Source organism: Leptosomus discolor, chromosome 13 (genome assembly GCF_034619465.1).
Source record: "Leptosomus discolor isolate bLepDis1 chromosome 13, bLepDis1.hap2, whole genome shotgun sequence".
NCBI lineage: Eukaryota > Metazoa > Chordata > Aves > Leptosomiformes > Leptosomidae > Leptosomus > Leptosomus discolor.
In genome coordinates this window covers 149,119-171,901 of record NC_141403.1, presented here as the reverse complement: position 1 = coordinate 171,901, position 22,783 = coordinate 149,119, and the positions used below count along the sequence as shown (strand labels likewise).

At 39.5% G+C, this 22,783-nt stretch overlaps 1 protein-coding gene across 2 annotated transcripts in view; it reads left to right on the top strand.

Annotated features, from left to right (window-relative positions):
- Positions 1-829: 829 nt before the first annotated feature.
- Positions 830-22,783, top strand: part of OSBPL1A (oxysterol binding protein like 1A) — a 69,835-nt gene continuing 47,881 nt past the window's right edge. For both annotated transcript variants that reach the window (XM_086472672.1, XM_086472673.1), the window contains exons 1-13: positions 830-950; positions 5,535-5,620; positions 7,694-7,768; positions 8,857-8,968; positions 10,114-10,199; positions 13,809-13,953; positions 14,695-14,762; positions 14,843-14,887; positions 15,935-16,008; positions 16,090-16,153; positions 17,127-17,228; positions 18,702-18,827; positions 20,578-20,659. In XM_086472672.1, coding sequence (XP_086328798.1) covers positions 830-950; positions 5,535-5,620; positions 7,694-7,768; positions 8,857-8,968; positions 10,114-10,199; positions 13,809-13,953; positions 14,695-14,762; positions 14,843-14,887; positions 15,935-16,008; positions 16,090-16,153; positions 17,127-17,228; positions 18,702-18,827; positions 20,578-20,659 — 1,186 coding nt within the window. The remainder of the gene's footprint in view (positions 951-5,534; positions 5,621-7,693; positions 7,769-8,856; positions 8,969-10,113; positions 10,200-13,808; positions 13,954-14,694; positions 14,763-14,842; positions 14,888-15,934; positions 16,009-16,089; positions 16,154-17,126; positions 17,229-18,701; positions 18,828-20,577; positions 20,660-22,783) is intronic.

Genomic DNA, 22,783 nt, shown 5'->3' with positions numbered 1-22,783 from the left:
CCACTTGCTCAAAGGTCTAAGGCTCCCTGTCCAGTAGAGAGCTGTAAAAATAGCAATGCTAACAGGTTTTGTTTTCTCCCTTCTTCGAAAGATGTAAATACTCCTTTTTTTTTGTAGTTCAAGAGCAATGATGAGAATTAACTAGTGATGTTTTACAGTTGTGTGTTAACTTCTTTATACTGCACTATTGTGTTTCTTAAAGGTCAAACCTACAAAGTTGCTTGAGTATCTGACTCCCCTTCGAGTCAAGGGTGGAGGGGATCAGGTATCTGAGTTCAAGAGCTGAGAGTTCCAGACACTGATGAGTATCTGGGACCTCCACGTCAAACAAGATTCTGTTCCCCAGTGTCAGGAGCCAAAATAAAGTCTCAGTTAATTCTGAAGAAATACTTGGGCTAATAGGCATAGATAATTTATTTTTTTCCATGATTGCCTCTGGAAACCTTAAGGGGTAAAGGTGAAAACCTTACATGGAAAAAGTAAATGCTTGCTAGCTGTGCTTGGGGCAAAGCTTGCCTCGTTTGTGGCATACAGTTCCAACTCCCACTAAGCCACACTTAGAACCTAGAAAACAGAGAAGCAAGAAAACATGGGTATTTTGTTATTTAACTGCTTTGTATGAGGAATTTTAATTCCTCTTAGTGGCATGACTGAGTGCTGGACTGTTGAAAACAGCTTGCACGTTAAATGTGTTCCACAGAGGAAACAATTATCTTTCTCATGCCAGTGTTAGTACTAAATAAGGGAGAAAAATTATACAATATTAAGCCATAACTTACATAGCAGCATACGAGATTGCAAAATTGATTCTTTCGTATTTTTGTTAGAGATGAGCACTGAAGCAGAGCAGCAGCTTCTCCATGATGCTAGAAATGGAAATGCTGAAGAAGTTAAACAGCTGTTGGATTCCATGGACAAAGGAGAAATAAGCTTTGATATCAACTGTAAAGGTTCGTAGCCTTCCTCAAATGTTTGTGATATCACTATTGAAGCCACATGTAGTGAAACTGATAGTATAATCTTGCTTTCTTTGCAGTGCTCAGTAGAGTAGTAAACCCCACTTAAACAGCTGCTTTTTATCCTGTGACTTAAGGCCATACTTGCATAGGGGAGAGATGGTAGAAGCAGAGAACAGATAGTTGTAATTTACAGAAAACCTCAGAGTAATTAGCAGAAGCTAGAAGCGTCAACAAGACAATCAGTACCTCTTTTTGCCTGCATTCATGCTTATACCAACTTCAGAGCTTTGTAATACTGAACAAAACGGACTGTGGTGCCCGGGGATTGTTCAGGGAGGTAAACAGCCTCTGTCAGGGCTGCAGAGAACATCAGGTCATGTGTGTGCTCTGCTAGGTGTGATTTTTTTTTTTTTTTTTTTTAAAAAAAAAAAAACTTCTTTTTTTGTTTTAGGCCCGTGTTTCATTATCATGTAGTAGGAGCAGCTACATCTCTTGCCACTTGCAGGAATGTTTGGGACAAATGTATGCTTTTTACCATTAGCAGTTTAGTAGGTTACTTGGGAAAAGAAAGTAAAGCTTCCAGTTATCTGTGTCTTTGGACATGTATAGCTAATGTAGTTATGGCTAAGCATCTTGCTTGCTGAGCATTAAAACTTCAACCTGGGGCTGGCTTTGCAAGGTTGCTAGCAATTGCAGACAGCTCTATTTCTTTATTCATTTAGTAGCTTTATAATTCTCTTTATTTATGTGAGTGTGTTTCTGGTTGCTTCAAAAAAGTGGATGTGTATGCCACTCTTTCCTCACAGGCTGGTATTTTTGTTCAGCATTTAACTGTTAAGCAGCACTGAGAAGATAGCGCTGCAAAGCGAGAAGGAAGAGAGCAACTATGCTTCCTTTCAGCCATGACAGAGGGAACACCTTCCCCTAAAGAGCAGGGTAGCCTGTTATCTGAACAAGCTCTATCCCTTTCCCAGGTATCATTCTTAACCATCAGTGTACTCATCCTTCTGTTTGACTACTAAGCCGTATCTGTGTTTTCCCACTAGCTAATGTACTCGCCTCAAAAAAACAAGTTGTAAAACCCACAGCTAGTTCATAATTTAAAGAACTAGACAGAGCTTGATGGAGCTGAAGTCCTCTACCCTCGCAAGTATGTCCTTTGCAAATATTTATGATGCTGTATGTAGTGTCCAAACAGTTGGAGGAAAAGTACAGTAAGATTCATGCAACCATACCCATAAATAAGTTGCTGAAATCTCTTATGCTTAGAAGAGATTTTAGAGCTTCTCTGATGTTTTCTTAAGCATAATCTGAAGTCAAGAAAGCATAATGAAATGGCGTAATCTGCAGTCCTGTGTTATATCAAGCAAACTGGTCTCTGGTCAGCATTCCTGCTCAAAGTCAAGTGTTAGTATTGTGAAAGTCTGCAGCATAGAAGAGACTCAGCTGATGAGGGGGAAGGTGATGCTTAGCTGTTATTCCTCCAGTTCAGCAATACATGGCCAGCTAATGGGAGTCTTAAGAAACTAGAGGGAATGCGCTGGTGATAGTTTAGGTGAAACAAAATAATTCTGAATATGGAATCTATACACAGTGAAATCTCTGCTTACTAAGTTCTGATTCTTGTAAATGTTAGAGGACACAGAAGTGTAACTAAAGTGTTCTCGTGGGGAGCTGTTCCGGTTGTGTGGAACTTCAGAGTTAAATCTCTGTTCTTCTGCAGTCACTCTTCAGAGACTGTTTCAATCACTTTGCTGCTATGGAGTACTCCATTGGAAATACTCTAAGACAAATTCAGGCCAAGCAACCTCTGCAGTGCAACTACCCCTGCCATTCTGTCTCCTCAGTAACAAAACCACTATGTCTTGCTACAAATCCTGATCTGTTAGGTACTACCAGATAGTAATTGCATAACTGATGATTAACTAAAATACAGGCTGTAGTCTGTAACTGACTTTTTGCAACCCTCAATCTTCCTTCTCTACTGCCTCTTGTCCTTCTGTCATTACCTTCCTGATAATCAGATGTCCCTAGAAAGTCAGGGTAGGGGCAGTGTCTTCAGTGCTGCAGCAGTTCCTTCAGGACTTGCATCTGATATGGCAGTGATGCTTGGCTTGAAATAAAGTACTTTTGGAGCAGGTGGGAGGCCGTACTGGAGGTAAACCGTCCCCAGAGTGTGCCTTGGGAGATGTAGGTCCGACACATTAATCTGCCTGGGTGTCAAAGACTATCTTCACCATCTTGTAAAACCTGTCTTGTCTTTCCAAGGGCAAGCTTATATCTGAGGCTGTGCTCTAGATTCACAAGCACAAACTCTGACAACAGTGATCACAAACATCCCAATTTCAGCCAAAGTGAAGGAAGAGAAAATAGCCCAGGCTTCTTGTACTTACTCTATGGTGCTTGGATTCTAGCCAGTCAACACTTGCAGATAAGCAAGACTTGCTTGATGAGAATCCAGCCAAATGATGTGAACTTCACATGATGTGAACGTGTTTCAGAAGGAGGTAACTGTGCTAAAACAGCACTAAACTTGGGTTTCATCCAAAATGGTTATGTTTTCTAAGGCTGACTATGTTGGCTCATTCTCCTTAAATACAAGAAAACAGAATATATCTAGGGCTTTGCAAAGTAAGAAAACTGTAAAATAAGGTCAATGGTCAATAGTGTGTTATGGCAAAATATGAATGACTCTGCACAGTAGCCTAGCAGTAATGACTGCCTGGTTTGTCTGCATTCTCTAAACAAGTGGTTAACGCTTGAGATTTAGAGTTAACTGGCATCAAAGCAAAGACTTGGGTGGGAGGGGTAGGGGAGTTATTTTTTTGTTGTGTTTATTCTACTTTCCTATCCTTGCATTCTCCCCAGTGTAATGATGTCCTGGTTTAAAATAGTAATTTTTTAAAAAGTGCAAACACTTGTGGTCGCTTGAAGGGAAGAAACAAACACCTCAAGAGCTTGAGAAGTAACTGGTCAGCTAATATTAGAAATGCAAATATTCATAGTGGATGCGGAGCAAGAGCCTGTGACACTTAATTCGGTAAGAACTGCAAATCTGGACAGGTTCCTGATTTTTTTTTCATGACCTGATTCCTTGGCAGCAGCACTGTCTTGTCAGTGATGACTTTCTTGGACTAATTGGATGAATTCAGTGCAACTCGGACCTCTTTTGTGTTTTTTGAAAGAACCTTCTTCCCTACTAGACTGAGGGATGAATGATGTCCATTTAGTGTGTTATCCAGCATACATAGCCCCATAGTGATCCACACAGTATTTATCTTCTGTGATGCTTTAGCCCATCAGTCACATAGGGCAAGAACTCTGTTGTTGGCCAGACTGGGATGAGGGGAAGATATTAAATCTGGTGTTGGAACAGAGAGAAGAAAGAATCAAGTAACAAAAGAAATAGCCATTAAAGGGCAGAAATGTTAGCTGGAAACAGTAATAATATGTGGGAAAATATTTCAGCTGTGAGCCACATTCTAATGTTAATTTGCAATATGAGAGCAGAAAGAATGATGAACTTGCAAGACCAGCAGTTAGTTCCCTTTTTCCTTGTGCTAGTGGCTTGGCTCCTGAGGGCAAACTTATGTTGTGCATATTCCAAGCCTCTGTGCTTGAGGATACATGAAAGGGGAAAACTTAATGGTGGCAGTAATTTCAAAACAATTTCTAATGCCTCATTTTCATTTTGCTTTCAAATACAAAATGTTAGCTTTTTAGGTGGCACTTGGAATGCTGTGGGTCTGTTGCTTAGCAGAAACAAAGCACAAATTGGCTTCACTTAATACAATTGAGTGTTACAATTGTAAAGTAACATTAGTTGTCAACTTGATAATCTCTAATGCTTTAATATCTTGCTTTTAAGGACGTGATTGTAGGACAGTTCTTGAATTTCGTTCATACAGCCAGTCTTCCAGGGCATGCTTTAAATGCTCTTTAAAGCATAAATTACAGTTCCTTTTGCATGGTCGCTTCTGTGTCTGGTTCTTGCCTGTGCTTATCATTCCTGCAGAGGCTTAGAGCTGTAGACGGTACATGAGTTCTACAGTGCACAAAGATACCAAATCATGATACTTGGTAAGACTGTCTTTATTAAAAATGAGCACAAGCACAAGACAACAAAAAACCCTAATGCTAGGTCACCTGATTTGTTTTGGAAGATAGGTTGTCCTACCACTCATTTGTGTGCGGGAGATAAAATCAGATAAAACAAACAGTTTTTTGATGAACAAGAGAAATATGTGGTTGCATATGCTATTTTCATAGTAAATCAAAATAACTGAAGCTTCTTGCTACTGTTGAAGAACAAGGTATTACATGAAAACAAAAGTTTTATTCTCCATCAGACTACATGACTTTCTCCTTTCAGAAAGATTTTGTAGGTTTGAGTCTGTCATTCTCAAACTGTGTCCTGGTTTAGTAATTCAGATGATGTGAATAGTATTGATGCTTCCAGCCTCTTTGCTCTTTTGTAACTGTGAAGAATGATCATCCATGCCAACCTCCAAGCACGTGGCAAGATCTTTTTTGTGTTGTGTGACCAATACTTAATTTACCTGTTTTGTCTTTTAGGCAGGAGTAAATCTAATATGGGTTGGACACCTCTTCACCTTGCTTGCTACTTCGGACATGGTGTTGTGGTAGAGGATTTGCTGAAGGTATATTTCTGCTTGCCTCAGTGTGTAAGGCATAAAACTCTTGTTATGCTAGAAGCAGCTAGTATTTATTTAGGTTTTTGTGATAGAAGAAAGGTGGCTTCGGAGAGAGGCAGAGCCACTCTGACAGTTTATCTGCATGTAACATTGCCATAACTTGATTGTTAAAACTGAAGAGTGAAATAGTTGTGGTATTAAGATCAGCCCAGTTTACAAGGACCCAAAATAGTGACACTGGGAATCTATACAGTAGTATACAGCTGTTACTCTGAACAGTGTTTACAATTACCAGTACTTGGCTAACTTTCTCATGGAGTGCGTGTGTTTGTGTAACAATCTAAATTTAGGAATTAGGCATACGGTATATAGGTATGCACTTGTGAAAGCTTCAGCCTTTTTCAGGCTCAGCAGATACCTGCATATAGTAAGCCAGCATCTGATACTACTAATGCAAATGCTTCAGGGGCCTGATCCAGATTACTGTAGTACATGAAGTATATAATTTGGGCGATTTCACATACTGAGTTATAGGAAAGGCTTTTTGTGTTTCAAATGCTGAGAAGTCTGTGTTATGTAATTGTATGTTGGGCATAGAAGTATGTCCAGAATTCTATGCAAAGTAACCTGTATGTGTTTCTTTCCAGGCACAGGCTAACATAGTTCAACTCATTATTTCTTTCTAATGTCTTTGAAATAACATATTGTGTGATGAACTTTGAAATTGATGAACCTCTCTTGTCAAAGTTGACCTGTTCGTATTTTCATAGCCACATCTGCACTTGCAGTTGTTTCTGACTGAGCTTATTTTCTTTCCCTGAGCTCGCAGGGTGGATTCAGCGAACCCTAACTGTGTTATACCCTATTCATACAAAGGCAGCTAATCTAAACTTGAATTTCATTCAGAATAAAGGCTACCAGCCATAGTCATGACTGTAAAGCAAGAAACAAAGTTGAGATTTCTTTGAAAAGATCTTCTCTAGCCTACAGACTTGCTCAGTAGATAATGCTGTTCTCAATCCAAGAAGGCTACTTAAAGCAAAAGGTAGTTTTATCACTTAATCCATCTGGCAACACTTCCAGAGTTGAAAGAGTATGTGTAACTTTGTCCTTTCTTCTTTGCTGATAGGGTTCTTGAAAGGGTATTATTTAAAGAATAAGTCGAGTAACAAAGGAGGCTGTTCACCTCTGAAAGCTAGGCATGTACAGGGGTGTCTGTGTACTTGTGCCTAGATTTTGTGCTCAAAGAACAACTGAATGAGGTATTATCAGAATCGGAGCTCTGGAACTAGAGTCGGGTTCATCAGTTAACTTTAGGCAGTCAGCAGTGACCTGGCGAAATTATGCGATTAAAACATATGTGACAAAGTGAAATATGTCCTGCCCTCATTCTGGCCCTTTGAGACGTTAGGTAAAGTGGTGTAGAGGAAATGCTTAAAGACAGAAGGATAGGATTTCTTGGTTTCCTGGAACAGTGCCTGTGCAGTGTGGCAAGTAGTCTTTCTTTCAGATAAAAGGTGGGATGGAGAAAGTGTTTGACAAGAGGAAGGGAGATTCAAGACAAAGATTGTAGAAGAGAAAAGGGAGAAGAAAGGTTAAATTTCAGATGGTACCATCTGAATGGTGACATGGAAGTTTCCACTTCAAGTGAAAGAACAGCAACAGGTGCCTACAGAGAGCACCACTTGTTAAATCAGGACCACCAGGAGCTGTGGTGCTACTGTGTGTACATCTACAACACCGACCTTCCCCCTCCAAAAAAGAAACCCAAACGCCCAAAAAACCCAACCAACAACACCCCCATCCCCTGTGTTAAATTTATTTTCTGTATATCTTCTTCTTAAAGATGAGAGAGATGCCTGGAAAAAATGCAGGCTTTTCCTTTTTGAAGCACCTCACAGAATCATGGTTATGGATCTTACATACATACTTTATCTGTATTTCCAGAATGGCTGTATTACAGTTCTGATCTGATTTGCGATGAAGTCTACATTAGTGTCCTGTCCTCCTCTTCCCCCCAGTCAGAGGGCATAGCTATGTAGTTCTTGTTACACTCAGATGCCTTTTGCTCTTGTTTAGGCTGGTGCAGATGTGAACGTGCTGAATGACATGGGGGACACTCCACTCCATCGTGCAGCTTTCACAGGCCGTAAGGTAAAGTAGGTCAGCTTTTTTTAAGCATCGATCATAGAATTATTAAATACCAGCAATAAGATCACTTCAAAAAGATGTTTTTGCAGTTTAAAAATGACTTGCCGTCTGGACTAGGCACATTGCCTAGCTGGTATAACTGTCCAAAACAAAAACACGGTACAAATATCTTTTCTTGAAGACAGGAGAAGATTGGTCCGTGTTTTAAATTGGTGTACTTTGTCATATCTTTTTTAGCTTTTTTTGTCGGTGAAGATTTTGCTGGCAGAGAGAGAAAGAAATAGTAGTTGGCTTCCACTGTTCATCATTAGTTGTGTAACTAACTGATGTTGCTTCTGTTCTGCTGTGTGTCAGAGATGTGCTGAAGCTTAGCACTACCTCTAGCTGCAGGTGCTAATTACTGTGTGGAAGCCAGTGTAAAGATCTCTCACCTACTACTAAAGTACAACGGATTAATTTGTGTTTGTGCCTGGTATGTTTGTCACAGTAAAAGGAGTAGAGATTGATCCTCCCAACTAACTGCATATTTCTATAGAGAGACACCATGTTGTTTTAATCTTAGTGGCTTCTGGAGGCGGGGGAAAACCTAAAAATTAGGAAACATTGGTCTGTTTGGTGTCTGGAAGTGCTGTTTTTTCCTACAGAACTAGAACTAAAGAGCTTTCTATAGGCCTGTAATGTGATACTAGTTTGATTGTTCCCTGTATGCTGCCATCATTCCCAGACTAGTACTACCTCTGTGGATATGAAAGAGTGACTGCTTAGTCTTTTGTCAAAAGAGCCAGTCGTGCTTTTTCTTATCTGTCAAATTCAGCATTCACACCAGGTACGCTAGCTTTTAAATCAGAGTGGGTGTGTTCGGCTATAACTAATCTCCTGTTAGTTCCTTCAGCCTGACTGATGTGAGAGAGAAGGCTGCAGTTAGTCCCACTCTTGAATCTCTCTAAAACATCCCTTCCTGTTTTTGTAAGTCAGTGGTGGTGAGAACCCTTTACACAGCTCATCTTACAGGATGTCAGTAGCTGGAAAGCCTGATTGCGGCCTTGCCATAACACAGATAGATAAGCAGTGTTTTTCAAATTATTTTCCAGGAGGTGGTGATGTTACTCTTGCAGCATAATGCTGATACTTCTATTGTTAATGGTAGTGGAGAGACCGCAAAAGAAGTTACTCATGATAAAGACATAAGGAATATGTTGGAAGGTAATTTTACTAGGTCATATCTGTTTTGTTTTTTTCAACACTTGTACATTCTAAAAGCTGATTTTTTTCTCCTTCAGGCTACAGAAGCTGAATTGAATTTTCTCTTTAAATTTGGCCTTCAGAAAGAAAAAAAGTTAAAGTTTTTGGTTCTCGTCTGCAGTACTGACAGGGTTGGTTTGGTTTTTTTTTTCACAATATGTCTGCAAGTGTCTTGGAGAGTTAAGTATCATGAAAGCCAATAGCATTATTCAAGTAACTATGTCAGTCCTGCTGGGGTAATCCTTGCTACGGCTCTGGGTGGTACATGGCAGTCAAAGCCTTAGCTCACTGGAAAAGGAAAGACTCGAGTCAAAAATAGTGAGTGACTTTGCGTCAACAAAATCATTAAAGAGCAAAATTCCGAACAGTTTGCAAAGGTGACCCAGTTTTGGATGAAATTTAGGACTTGCTATTGCAGTCTCAAAAGGAGAAAACATAAAAACTCTTTGCCTTGTTTCCTCCATTGCCTCACAGTTGCTGAAAGTGAGGGAGATGGTGTCCAAATACTAATATACAGGCTCACTGCTCATAGGTTTGGAGAGTTCTAGAACTGTGTTGCTTCCTGGTGTTATGCTGTGACACCCCTAGATACTGCTATAGCTCTGTGTCCAATACCACAGACTGTATATGTGAAGTGATCTCTCTTCTGCATGTAAGTGTACAAGTAACGGGCTCTTCCGCTGCTCATTTGCTGGACTATTAGAGAAGAATAAAATTTCTGTAGAATGATAGGAATAGTAGAAAAGAAACTGAAAAGAACACAGGGAAGATCTGATGGGGGTGTCACGTAGTTCCTCAGTTTTCCTTTTTAGTATGGAGTGGGGTTGGGTTGTAGGTGTTTAAAAAATAATATTAACAATATATATGTGCATGTGTGTACACACTCATGTATCTTGTCAAATATTGCATGTTTTGAACATTTTTTTTTTTCTCTGACACAGACTTTTCTGAGTAACTATTCCTTTTATACCTGTCCCAAATAAATAACGCTGGAAACTCTTGTTTCTCCAGGCTTGTTTTGATATAGTTTCTTGACTGCTGTACTTTATACGTACCTACTACTTTGTTGAGACTGACCTTAAATTTGTTTGTTTTTTTTTAAATAGCAGTGGAAAGGACACAAGAAAGGAAACTGGAAGAAGAACTCTTAGGAGCAGCGAGAGAGGGGGAAACAGGGAAACTCACTGCCTTGGTAAGAATTCAAGTGCTTGTAATACTTCTGTGTTGAGTGGTTCAAGTCATAATGCTAATTTAACAACATGTGACGTTAGGCCTTGCATTTCAAAGTGCTGTGACTTCAGAATATTTGTACTGTGCACTGTGTTATGTTGGTAAGGTGCTGAACCCTCAATGGTTTTCAGCTTCTTTCATGTTTCTAAATACTCTTCGGTCAGGTGTGAATAGCAGCGTAATGGTTCCAGACCTACTGATGTAAGCTTGTTAACGTTTTTGCGGATACCTTAATGTGATGGGTGCCTAGGCTTTCACCACAGTATGGCCTATTTTAAATCTTGAAAGTAAGCTTTTGTTGTTGGCATATGTTGCAGCTGAAGTCTCTGTGGTTTTTAATGAACAGTCATCTGCACAGAACACTTTCATGCTGAGCAGGAATTGAAAACTGTATGTGTGCATACATGCACACTTGTAGTAATTCAAGCTGAGCAATAATACCGTGGTGTGATAAGGCTATTGGAGAAGCAAATCACAGAAGAATTGAGACTGAAGGGTGCCTCTGGGGATGATCTAGTCCGACTCCTATTGCAGAGCAGAATCAGCTAGACCAGGTTGCCCAGGACCATATCCAATTGGGTTTTGAAGCAGGGTCTCAATGCTTGAACTCAAGCTTTTGAGAGTCCTAAAGAGTTTCCTTGGAAGTAAGACATAGAGCAGTATGGAACACTTTCTACCTAGTTAGCACCTTTAGGTAATACCTTTTAAGGCATTAAAGCAGTCTGAATACTTCTACTTACTTCTAAAGAAAAGCTCACAAATGCGAGATTTCCGTATTGAGGAATTTGACATTCTTTACTGCCTAGAAGCCAGAGTGAACACTACTTCAAAATTTGTTATTTCCATCCTCTAAATTGATTTCTTCTAGTCTGAAGAGCCCCTGTCTTTCTAACTCCTTGGATGGAAGCAGTTTTTAAATCTTTGGTCATCCTTGTTATTATCATTTGTAGTTTTTGTACTATCCTGTTTGAAATGGAGAGAGAACCAGAGCTGTACACAGTGCTGGAGATGTGGAAGAATACAGCATTAATACACTGGCATGGCTGTATTGTAATTAATACACTGGCATAAGTGACCTGTCTTGAATCTGGTAATTTGTAACACTTCTTGCATTTGATGTTGCATGCCTGCTGACTAAGCCTGGAACTGATGCAGAAAAAATTAGGAAAAGGTGACTCCTCATAGAAATCTGTCATTAAAGAATTGTGCTTTCTCTCATGTGGTGTGTAACCATGCGTGTGCATGTAACTCTTCCTGTAAGCATTTTAGTTTCTAAGTGATTTTTTATAATGTTTAGTGTCATTGGGCTCTGTATGTAGCAGGACAGCTATATGTTGACCTCTAAAACTTTTTCGCAGTACTTACCACATTTTTGACCCTGAGACAGTTTTTAAGTCTAGTATAACAGGTTTTTCTTGGAGTCCTTCGGTGAGTACTTGGACTTGTGGCTATTGAATTACAATTTTAAAACCCCTGCTGACTCTTGAGGAAGTTCAAAGTACTTTCTCCACTTACAGCTCTATGGTGTAAACCTCCTTGACTTTCCTATCCTTAGGTTAATACCTCTGTGGAGAATTTGTGCAGCTCTTCTGAACTGCCCTTTACCTTGAGAATTCCTCATACTTTGGCTACTGATTTTCAGGCCTTTCTGCTCCTACTGTATCTGTCTTTTAATTAACAGACTATTATGCTTGTTAAACTTCAGCTGCTTAGATCTACTTTTATTGTAAGACCTAACACACCAGAACTTGTTCTCTGCTGTTCTGCTTTTGGAACAGGGGCCTTTTATTTTTAATTCTCCTTTATCTTAATTATTTTTACAGAAAAAAGACTGTACTGCGTATTGTAACACAGTTGTCTGGAAGAGATAATTTAATGGTGCAGTTTCTCTAAACCTTCTAATTGGACTTCAGACCATTTTTTTTTCTCTTCACGTGTGCACTTTAACTTTATAACTGCTCCTTATATTGAAGTTTCTTGAAGTCAAATAGTAGTGGTGGTTTTTGTGCTTCTCTTCTGTCAACAGTCTCACTAGATCATGGTATGTTTTGCTACTAAAAGATGTTCAGTAGCTGAATCTTAACCCAGGCTTTTTTAGTCTACTTGAGGTGAAACCAATGTGTTCTTCCTGTGAGTTCTGAAAAATGTACTGCACACTTATTGACGAAAAGCTCCCTAGTCATTTCAGTGAGTTGATGCATGAAATTTTCTTAAAAATACTGCCTTCTAACAAGGTGTAAGCTGCTGTAACAAGGTGTAACAAGGCATGCAGCTTAAAAGGTGTGGAGGCAAGAAGTCAGGAGGTGAAGATAAGGCAGATGTAAAACACCTGGTAGAAAAGAGCTAAAACCTAGGAATCCTCAGTAACTCAAGTATTTGACCTCAGTATTACTGAGGTTATACTCCCAGAAGCTGTCTCCTTTTTTGACTTGTGTTCTCTTTTCAGTTGAACAGTAAATAACAGCTGTAGCAGTTTATCCTTTATAAGACTATTTCTGAAGCACATTTAAGGAGGTTACTGTTGATGCTAACTTAAATTGCTGCCATGGGAATTCTGTTATTATGTAGTAATTTCTCTAAGATAGTGTATAGCTAATGCAGAGGGCTTAAACTGAGTTTCTCTAAAATTGTTGTCATGCACTTGTTGACTCTAGTCTCCTAAGACTGCTTAACAGTAACTTAGCCTTTCTATTAAGGCAGTCCCGTTTGGCTTGGAAGCTCGGCTACGATGGCTGGTATTGCATAGAAAGGTTTGGGTTGGAAGGGACTTTTAAAGATCATCTAGTCCAACCCTCATGTACATGTCCAGTAGCCACATATTTGAGTAGAAGTGTAGTGGTATTTTAGGGTAGTTAGTGTCATGCTTAATGACCCTTCTTTTAATGGGGTCTGTTTCTCAAAATATTTATATTGTGTCCAAGTAAAACTCAGGGGTTTTTCCCTCCATTACATAGCTGCTCTAATCTTAAGTTCCCACAATAGGTAGACTTCAGAATGCAGCAAAGCTGTTTGTGTAGCAGACTGCCTGTACGAGGAGCTTCTGCATGGCCTAGGATAGCTCTGTCACTGAGACTGGCAGGCCTGCCGCCCTTCTGTACAGAGTTCCTACTCTGTGAAACAGGCTGGCCGCACAAACTTGTTCTGGAGTTAGCGCCGGCCTGTGCTGACTTTCAGACTGTGCCTGGAAGTCTTCTACAGAGAACAGTAGATTTCGGCAGTAGAATCAGGCAGGGCCATTCTAGCAGTATAAACGACTGAACTGCAATGCTGGGGAACTCTCTCTGGCACTGCGCTGTTGAGCAGGATAAGTGTTTCCATGTTGTGCATAGAGGTGGAAGGGACATGGCAAGCAAAAACCTGAGATGTTCCTTACTATAGCTGAATGTTTTGCTTGATTGTTGTAGTCCTTGCCGCCTTGTAACACTTGCTACATGCTCTCTTTGTGGCCAGATTTACACTGAAGCATCCTAGTTAGGAATACCTAACTTTCAAAAGAATGAACATGGCATGTGGAGAGGGAGGAAAACTGATAAGTAAGCAAAACATTGGGGTTTTGTGGTTTTTTTTCCAGTTGAACAAGCCCAAACCACCTGATATCAACTGTACAGATCAGATGGGGAACACACCGTTGCATTGTGCAGCATACCGTGCCCATAAGCACTGTGCATTGAAACTTCTAAAAAATGGAGCAGATCCTAAAATAAAGAACAAAAATGGTGAGTACCAAATGAAAGTACGTAAAGTGTTAAGAAGAGACAGAAATTTAGCAGCTTCTGTAAGCTATGTTACTTACTACTCAGCGTTCAGGGAAAATCTTACAGTGCTTTACAAGCTTTGTATCACTAATAAAGGAAGCCAAATACTGACTACATTGCAAGAGACTTAAGAACTGTAGCAAAATACTTACCAAGTGCGCTTTTGTTTTCCAAATGTACTCATTTCTAGAAAATTTACCTGCTGGCTGTCTTAACCATGAAATGTGCCTGGCTTTTGTTTTCTTGATGCTAAACACTGAATACAGGTAACAAAGTGGTCCAGACAATGTGACTCTTCAGAAGAAGGCTTCTAATGAAAGCAAATCCAGGAAAACTTTACACAGCTGTTACGCAAACTGTGTACTTGTCATCTGATTTAAAGATTCCTCTATCTTGATATTTGTCGATGATCTGAACTGGTTTTATATAGCTGAAGCGCTAAAAACAAACAAAAAAAAATAGGTAAGAGCAAAGGTCTGTTTGTGGCTAGTAGAACTCTGAAGGACAGTTCAGTGCACTAAAGTTCAGACCCTTTTGAGTCTTCTGCTCCTGAGGAGCTGATGTTCCCCAGTTCCAAGTAAGTGTAGATGCTTGTGGGACCAGACTTTAATGGGTAAACACTGTGTCAGATGATTTTTTAAGTTACATATGTCTAGGTTTATTTGCATCACATTCTCATGCCTTGTCTTGGTTACTAAACAGATCAGACACCCCTTGATCTAGCCCAAGGTGCAGAAATGAAACTGATACTGGGAGGCAAAACTGGAAAGGTAGGAACTTTCGTATCCATTTAAATTGCCAAGGCTGTCTAGTTGAAGCTATTCCTACATGAACATTAATTTCTGTGCAGGTTATCAACAAACCCCTGAGACGATACGAAGGTCTCCTTTGGAAGGTATTTTGTCTTTCCTTTTCTAAAATAGCTTGTAAGATCTCAAAGTATGCCAGTGTGTCATTTTTGGTACTTAAGTGAGAGTTGATGAATGAGGGGACTTTTCAATAATACATTTGTTAAATGACTTGACTTTAATCTAGCATATTGGATAAATCACAGATGGGCTGGCTGGGTGAAGCAGTTACGAGGTTCATGGCGCTCTGATCTTAACCTCAGTCCCTAAAATCTCTCTTCATTTATTGATAATTTTTGTGGCAAAGCTTCACTCTGCTAAGGTTTTGTTCCTTGCCTGTGTGGTGGGCAAAATGTTGCTTTTTTTTCTTTTCTGAATAGGTGTCTCTGATAATCTATGACTAATACAATATCTTTAATAATATATGACTAATATTTTGCCACAAGCTCACCACCTTCTGGAAATTTTAAAACTTAGAGGGAACGTGCCAGTCAAATGGTTGTTTAAAGCTTGTTTTGCTCTGATACTCGAGTGAATCTTTTTTCCCATGTTAAAACCAAGTTTTCTCTGTCTTCTACATGGGTGCTTAGTTTTTAGGTTACTTAATGAAATCTTTGAAGTTTTCTTCAGTGTAAGTTTTCCTATGTATTCACTTGCAATTGTAATATAAGGAACTGTTTTTAAACCAGAACTATGTACTAAAGCTTGTGAAAGGTGAAGCGTTGTAGTTAGATATCTCAATGTGTTTTGTTACTTGATTTTGTAAAGTAAAATTCTGTGGTGATCAACAGCCCCTGTAACAATAAAAAATGCAGCATTTTAACATTTCAGTTCTTACTGAACAGCAGGCTCAACAAAGCTTTTGTCTTTAGGTATTTCCAAAAAAGAGAATAGCACTGTAATTGTAAGTATTCTCAGGTTGCTGTGACCACCAAGATACGTAAAACCTAAAATGTTTTCCTAATGACTTCTAGTTCTATGTAATAGCCTTCAAGCTGTTAAACTTACTGGGAATAATAACTCTTCAGCTGTTAACCTTACCTGGCCTTTTTTGTTCTGTTTTTTTTAATTTTTTTTTTTTTTTTTTTTTTTAGAGCTCACGATTTTTTGGTTGGAAACTCTACTGGATCGTTCTAGAACACGGAGTTCTTTCCTGGTATCAGAGACAGTAAGTTCTGTGTTCAAATTTCTGAAAAGCGATGTAAATAATTCCCATCTTCACTTCATTAAATCTCTTTTTCTTTCAAAGGGCGGATGCAGTGAATAATGATCATCGTCAGGGATGCAAGCATCTAACACAAGCTGTCTGCACGGTAGGAATTGAAATGAGTTGTAACTGCTGCTGGTTTTTTTTTTTGTGTGGTGGTGTTCCATTCCTAAACAATGAAAACTTTAGCCGGGTTGGTAAGCATGCCTTTGTTATAAAAAAGGGGAAGAGTTTGTGTTATTGCAAGAAATGCTGGTTCTTGTCAAGCAAAATATTCTTATATGTAAAGTGGCCGTAAAGCTCATTCACTTTTTTCCAAAGTCTTGAAGATTTAAACAGCCATAAGGCTTCCTGAAGGCATGTCTCTTCCATTGTGCAAAACAGCTGTTTGAAGCATGTGATACAGAATAGCAGAACTCTGGTTCCTCCTGTAGCTGTCACTGACTACTTGTGATTGATTGCGTAGCTTAAGCTGATCTCAGTTGAAGAACTGAGCAATTCTGAAGGTGACTTTTGGAAAACTTCCTTAAATTCCATTATGCTTGTGGGAATCCCTTTTGGAAGGGGTGGATAGAGGAAAAACGGGTCAGGTGTCGTTTATAATACACCAGAAGATAAAGTGTTTAAGGAAAATGCATTTAAGATCGTTTCAATAGTGTTTTCTTCTGTAACTAACCTGTCCTAGTTTTATAGATCGGCACCACGTGTTCTGTTAAACTACAGTTATATATAATCTTACTACAGGAAAAGTGACTCTTGCTTTTCTGTATCTACAGATTCCTTAATATTGGTGATCTTGCACTGTTGCTGAGATTTTTGTCTGAATCAAGTGGTGCAAATATAATATTTTGACATAAAGAACCTTTGTATTCTCACTCATGATGTAAAGTGCAGGGCAGAACCCTTGAAAAAACTGTTTTGACCAAGCTTTTCATAAACTATAGTTGTTTTGTGTCAAAACTGAGGCAAAACCTTCTGAGTGAAGAGTAATTCTCTACCTTGCTTACTCTGAAGTTTTTTCTTTTTCTTTTCTTACTGATTCATTATACTAACTTTGTGTTTTCTCCACATTGCTTTAGGTAAAATCTACAGACAGTTGCTTCTTTTCTGTCAGATGTTTTGATGACACTGTTCATCGTTTCAAGATTCCTAAAAATAGCCTTCCTTCTCAAACTAGAGAGGTAATAATGACTCTATCAAAGGCTTTAAAATGTAGTAACTTCTGTAATGATTACTTTGCATACTACTTGCTATGGATGCATTAGTGGTGGGTTCAGTGTCTTGATCATCACGACTTGGTAACGTATGTGCAGATATTAAGTCTTTTAGTGTGACTATTGACTAAGTAGCAAAAACAGACAGATAGTCATTTTGTTCTTTAAAATTAGTGCCACCTTGTTTTCCAGCTCTCTGCCTGTATTATGTGCTGTGGTCTAACTTCCTCTCTTTCTTGAACTTCTCCATGTGGTAAAATTCTATTGCAACTTCCTTCTGTTGCACTTTCTTTCACAGTTCATTTCATAGGTCTGAACAAAAGAACGTTTAATGGTACATTCTACTCTTAGCCATTCTCCCAGATGACCTAATAAATTATATTTTCTTAAAAGGTGGGTCTGAAATGAGAGAGTAATATTTTTTAGGGCTATTTGTAGTGTAGTTGCTATTGCACTTCTATAGGAGTGCTAACTAGAGATGAAGTAGGGGTGGAGGCAGCTGGAGTGCTGTGTGCAGTTCTGGACTCCCCGCTACGAGAGAGATGTGAGCATACTGAAGGGAGCCCAACAAAGGGCTACTAAGATGATTAAAGGGGCCAGAGCATCTCTAATACTAGGAAAGGCTGAGAGTGCTGGGACTGCTCAGCCTGGAGAGGAGAAGGCCCAGGGGGGTCTTGTCAGTGGATGTAAATACTTAAAGGGTGGGTGTAAAGAGAGACAGAGCCTGGCTCTTTTCAGTTGTGCCTGGTGACGGGACAAAAGGCAATGGGCACAAACTGAGACACAGAAGCTTCCCTCTGAACATGAGAAAAAATGTGAGGATGACCGAGCACTGACACACGTTGCCCAGGGAGGTGGTGGAGTCTCTGTCCTTGGAGATACTCAAAAGCTGTCTGGATGTGGTCCTGGGCAACCAGCTCTAGGTGGTCCTGCTTGAGCAGGGGTGTTTGGGCCACGGGACCTCCAGAGCTCCCTGCCAACCTCAGCCACTCTGTGACCTGATGAACAGGAAAAGAATCTACCTCAATTATGATAGTGCTTGAGGTTTTGTACACAGAGTTTGTCATGCATAAGAAGACAGACTTTGTCACAGGGACCTTGCTGTCTGAACAGAAACTCAAAGATGCAAAATACATTCCGTACAGTCTTTTCTTAATCAATGTGACTCTTTTTATATGACCTTGGATAGACTGAGGGGTGGGTTACATTTGTGCTCAATCCATGAAGTCTGTGGCACTCTGACCAGAGTATCTCATCTTCCATACATGTTATAATTTTTAACAATATATTTTCTGGTTATTAAGGTGTCTCACTTTACTAATGAATATCTTACTCACATCAGTAGAAAATTTTAATTTGTTCTTTTGCATGTATGCTGTTGCCTTCTGGGGATGACTTTTGAAATGTGTATTAACGCTTGGGGTTTTTTTTATTGTTCAGAGTTGGCTGGAAGCAATAGAAGACCACTCTGCATATAGCACTCATTACTGCACACAGGAACAGTTGAGTAGTGATGATGAGGAAGATGATACGGTATCTGTTACAGACCTACAGGAGACTCTGAAAGTATGTACTGAATACTTAGTTAGCTCACGCATCTGGGCAGTTGCTGCTACTGTTTTGTGTTGAAATACGTTAGTGTACTTTCAGCTGAAGGTAAATGATCCTTTGTCCCATGGATGCATAAACGCTGCTTGTATTTGCACTGCTTACTGTTATGTATTCCTGTTTGCACTGTAGGCATAAAATGGCAAGTTTATCATAGCTGCAGGGCTGTGTTTCTCAGTTTTGCCAGCGCTACTGCAAGGTAGAAAGTTGATTGAGACTTTCAGCCAGAAGAGGGAGCCTTTTGTACTGTACTTGGTGGCACCAAGACAGGAGGATAACAAAGCTAACCTTCAGTGAGCTCTACCCCTATAAAACAGGCAATGAAACGGCTTAGAAATGACTCTTTAACACCTCAGATCACATTAGGTGAGTTGTACAGTGGTTGTTCAGACCTGCAATGGAAATGAGTCTTCCTTGGTAATTCTACCATTCAGCCTGTGATTCTTGATTTTTTTTCATATGTGTACTTCTAAAACCTTTTATTTTAAGGGAAAGTTGACACTGCAACACAAAAATCGTAATGTGACTGAACTCCAAGTGGCTTCTACCATACCTTGATGTACAAGAACTCAAAATAGCTCATGGCAGGTGTGGCAGGTGCACCTGCCCTGATAAAAACCAAAACTTCTCAACTGCTGAAAGGAAAAAGTGAGAAGCCACGGTTTGGGGGTCAAGCTGCCTAGCGGCGTGACAGCTGTGGTCATCTGCACACCTTGGTTGAGGGGTAGGAAAGGCAATGCCCTTCGGCCAACAGACAAGGCCCTCAGCCAATGAAACTCCTCAGTCAAGAGAAGTCTTAGACCGCTGACCCTATATGACCACAGATCAGATTCGACTAGGGTATAAATGGAGCCCTGTTGGAGGGCAGATTGAGCCAGTCCTCCTTGGAGCAGTGAGTCTGCAGCTGGGGACTCTCCCCTTGGATCAGGACGCTGCCCAAGAAGGTAATCCCTCGAGGCTGAGAGCCCTTGCCTTCTTGGGTGGGGGTTCTGCACATTTTGGGTCACCATCCTTAAGCTTCAGTCCACTGTGTAGTATTAGTTTTGTTTGACAGACATCCAAACCTGTAGTTCACTAATGTTTGTCAGTGCTAAACAATTTTGATAAGAATAAATCCCATTTGGAGTACCTGCCTCGTCTATTTTGAGAGACTCCGTGACAGCAGAACAGAAATGGGAGGACAACTGGTGCTGGCAGTTCCCAGCAGCCTACAGAAGAAGATGGTATTATCTAATAGATAACTGTCTCCCAAGTTCAAATGCAGGCTTGGAATATGATCTTGGGGTGGGTTCCTTCATGTTGCTGTACTTGCCTTATATCAGTTAATGTACACATTTACTTATTTTGGCCTTAGGTTTGTCAAAGGACAAGCAATGCCTCTTCCTGGATTCTCAGACTTTCTAATAAGAAAGCGGAGAAAATGCAAAAGCTGTATCTGTAACATAGCTTTGGGGTCTGGTTTGCTATGCTAATTTAAACAAAAGCTGGTCAGCAATATAATGTGCATAAATCTTCTGTTTGCTTGAGTATCTTTGAAGGTAGTTCAAGTATTTTCTTTCAGTTTTAATGTATCAATCTCTGTCACTGGGAATCTTTGTTAAGATTTAACGCTCTCCAAACGTAAAGATTTCAGTATAGTTAAGAGAACAAACATACACTTTGCTTAGAACAAGGCACTTCTGAACTGGCTATCCTTGCTGTCTTTCAGAAAGCACAAGCATGCCAACAAAGACTCGGTAAAGAGATTTCAGACTTTCTTGCAATGGTTAAATCTTTGGATGCTACAAAAGGTAAAACTACTCTTCTAAAATGCAGTTTGTTACCAGGCAACTGATCTTTTTTTCTTTTAAGCAGCACATGCTTTAATTTCACTGAAATTAAGTTTTCAGCAGCTCGAAAACGTAGGACTATTTTCCTCATTGAAAAAGATTCAAATAAAGTAACATAGCAATTGCTAAGAACTAAGATTTCAGATTTGGAGAAACAACTAAGTACATTGATGGAAAGTAATTTTATTGGTGGCTGTAAATGTAGTGAAATTGCCTTTAGATACAGTGCTTACTGAGTAGTATCATAAGAATATAATGTAGGGGTTCACTTTCAAGGTTTTTAAAAAAAAAAAAAAAATCTGTAATTGGTAGCTTATTGCAGAGCAAAAGTGTCCCCTGGCAGGTACAAAGAGCGAGCTGTCTTACTCTAGCTTTCCTCTCAAAAAACTTGTCTAGTGAGTAGAGACACAATGAAAGCTGAGGAATGATAAACAGGATTTGAAGTGAAATCACAAAACTATACAGGGAACTGGAGGCATGATGTGATAGGCTACATTCCACAGAGTTCTGCAGTCAGTTTTATGCCAGATTTGAACTTACCAGGCTTCATTTTAAATAATAACTCTTAAATTAACATGTACCTGCATTTTTGCAGCATAACTGCTGAAAAATAGCACAGGCATCAAGCTGTTAGATTAGAACCTGTTTAATTTAATGCCTTAAACATGTACAGAAGTTGCTCATGTATTAAACATGTAGAAGTTCTGTAAGAACATCTGTTGCTTCTTGGAACCCAAGTCCTGGTTACATATTGTCACTAAAATTTATGAAGCTGAAACTGGAGAACAAGTTGTTTATCTGTACAAATCCATAGTCTGTAATAGAATAGCACTTTTGGGAGGAAAAAAGTTCTTCCATCTCTGTGTCTTCCCAAAAGGAGTCTAAAATACAGCTTTTTCTCCATATGCTACTGGGATAAGTTACTGTGTGATGTTAACCTGTGTTGCACTAACTGAATCTTTACTGGATTTTTATTTCACAAAGAAAAGTAAAGCTTCATAATAGATACGAGTGTTTATTGGGAAGCCTTTGTAGTTGATAATACAGTAAAACTGAAGTCTTCACAAAAAGCAGCTTGAAAATTAATATGAGGTGGATAAATTGCTTTTGGTAGATGTAGGGGCAGTTTCTCTGACCCCATATTACTGACCTGAAGAAGCAGTGAGGACATTCACTTTAAAAAAAAAAAAAAATAAATTTAGAAATACACAACTTGAATAACCAAAACCCATAGTAAAGCAAAACCAGATACTATCTCTTTCCTAGAAACTCTAAGTCTTGGCCAATAGCAGTAATAAGTTCCTATTTTCCTCCTGATCAATGTTTGTAACTTGATGGGTCAGTGAACTGTTTCCAGGTTTGTGTAACCTCTGTAGGTCTCAACAGAGAAAACTGCTGCAGCTCTCCCGGTTCTGACATTGAGTTGATGTGGTATCTTTAAAGTATTTGAGTCCTCTGGCTCCAGAATAATGCAACTTTCTGAGTTAGAAGTCCTTCCATGTGCAACTTCTCCTAAAAGCTTTTGTGTAATATAAAAATAACTATCTTGGGACCCGAAATCTAAAATTCTCTCCCTAACTGTCTCAACATGCTATTCTAAATGGAGGTATCTTTGAGATGTATGTATATTATTTCTTGCAAATAAAGATGGCTCCTGCACTCAGTGGGCTGCCCCTCCTTCTAGAGGCGCTAGCTGTTCTTGATAGCTGCTGAAAGTGGAGAGTCCTAATTCCAGTCAGTAGTGAGTTTTGGTGTCAAAGACAACAGTTAGAGTGTATACAAGCAGTATAAGTTGCAAAATAAATTCGAGAACTATCACTGCTCGACCTCTTAATCTTCATCAGTGTGACATCAACTAGAAGCACCTGTGTTATTAAATGGTGTAAATTGATCCTGGAGTCTGCTGCCATTAAATGGACACTTACTTTAATTGCAATAAATGTGTGTCCTGCGAAAATGGCTTGCTTGACTTCTGAGGAATTGCAGCACATCACAGAACTTCAAAGATGAACTCAAACATTAAATAATTTCTACCAGCTGATTGGATTATCATGGTTTCCTGCTGGTTCTGTATCCATCTGTAAA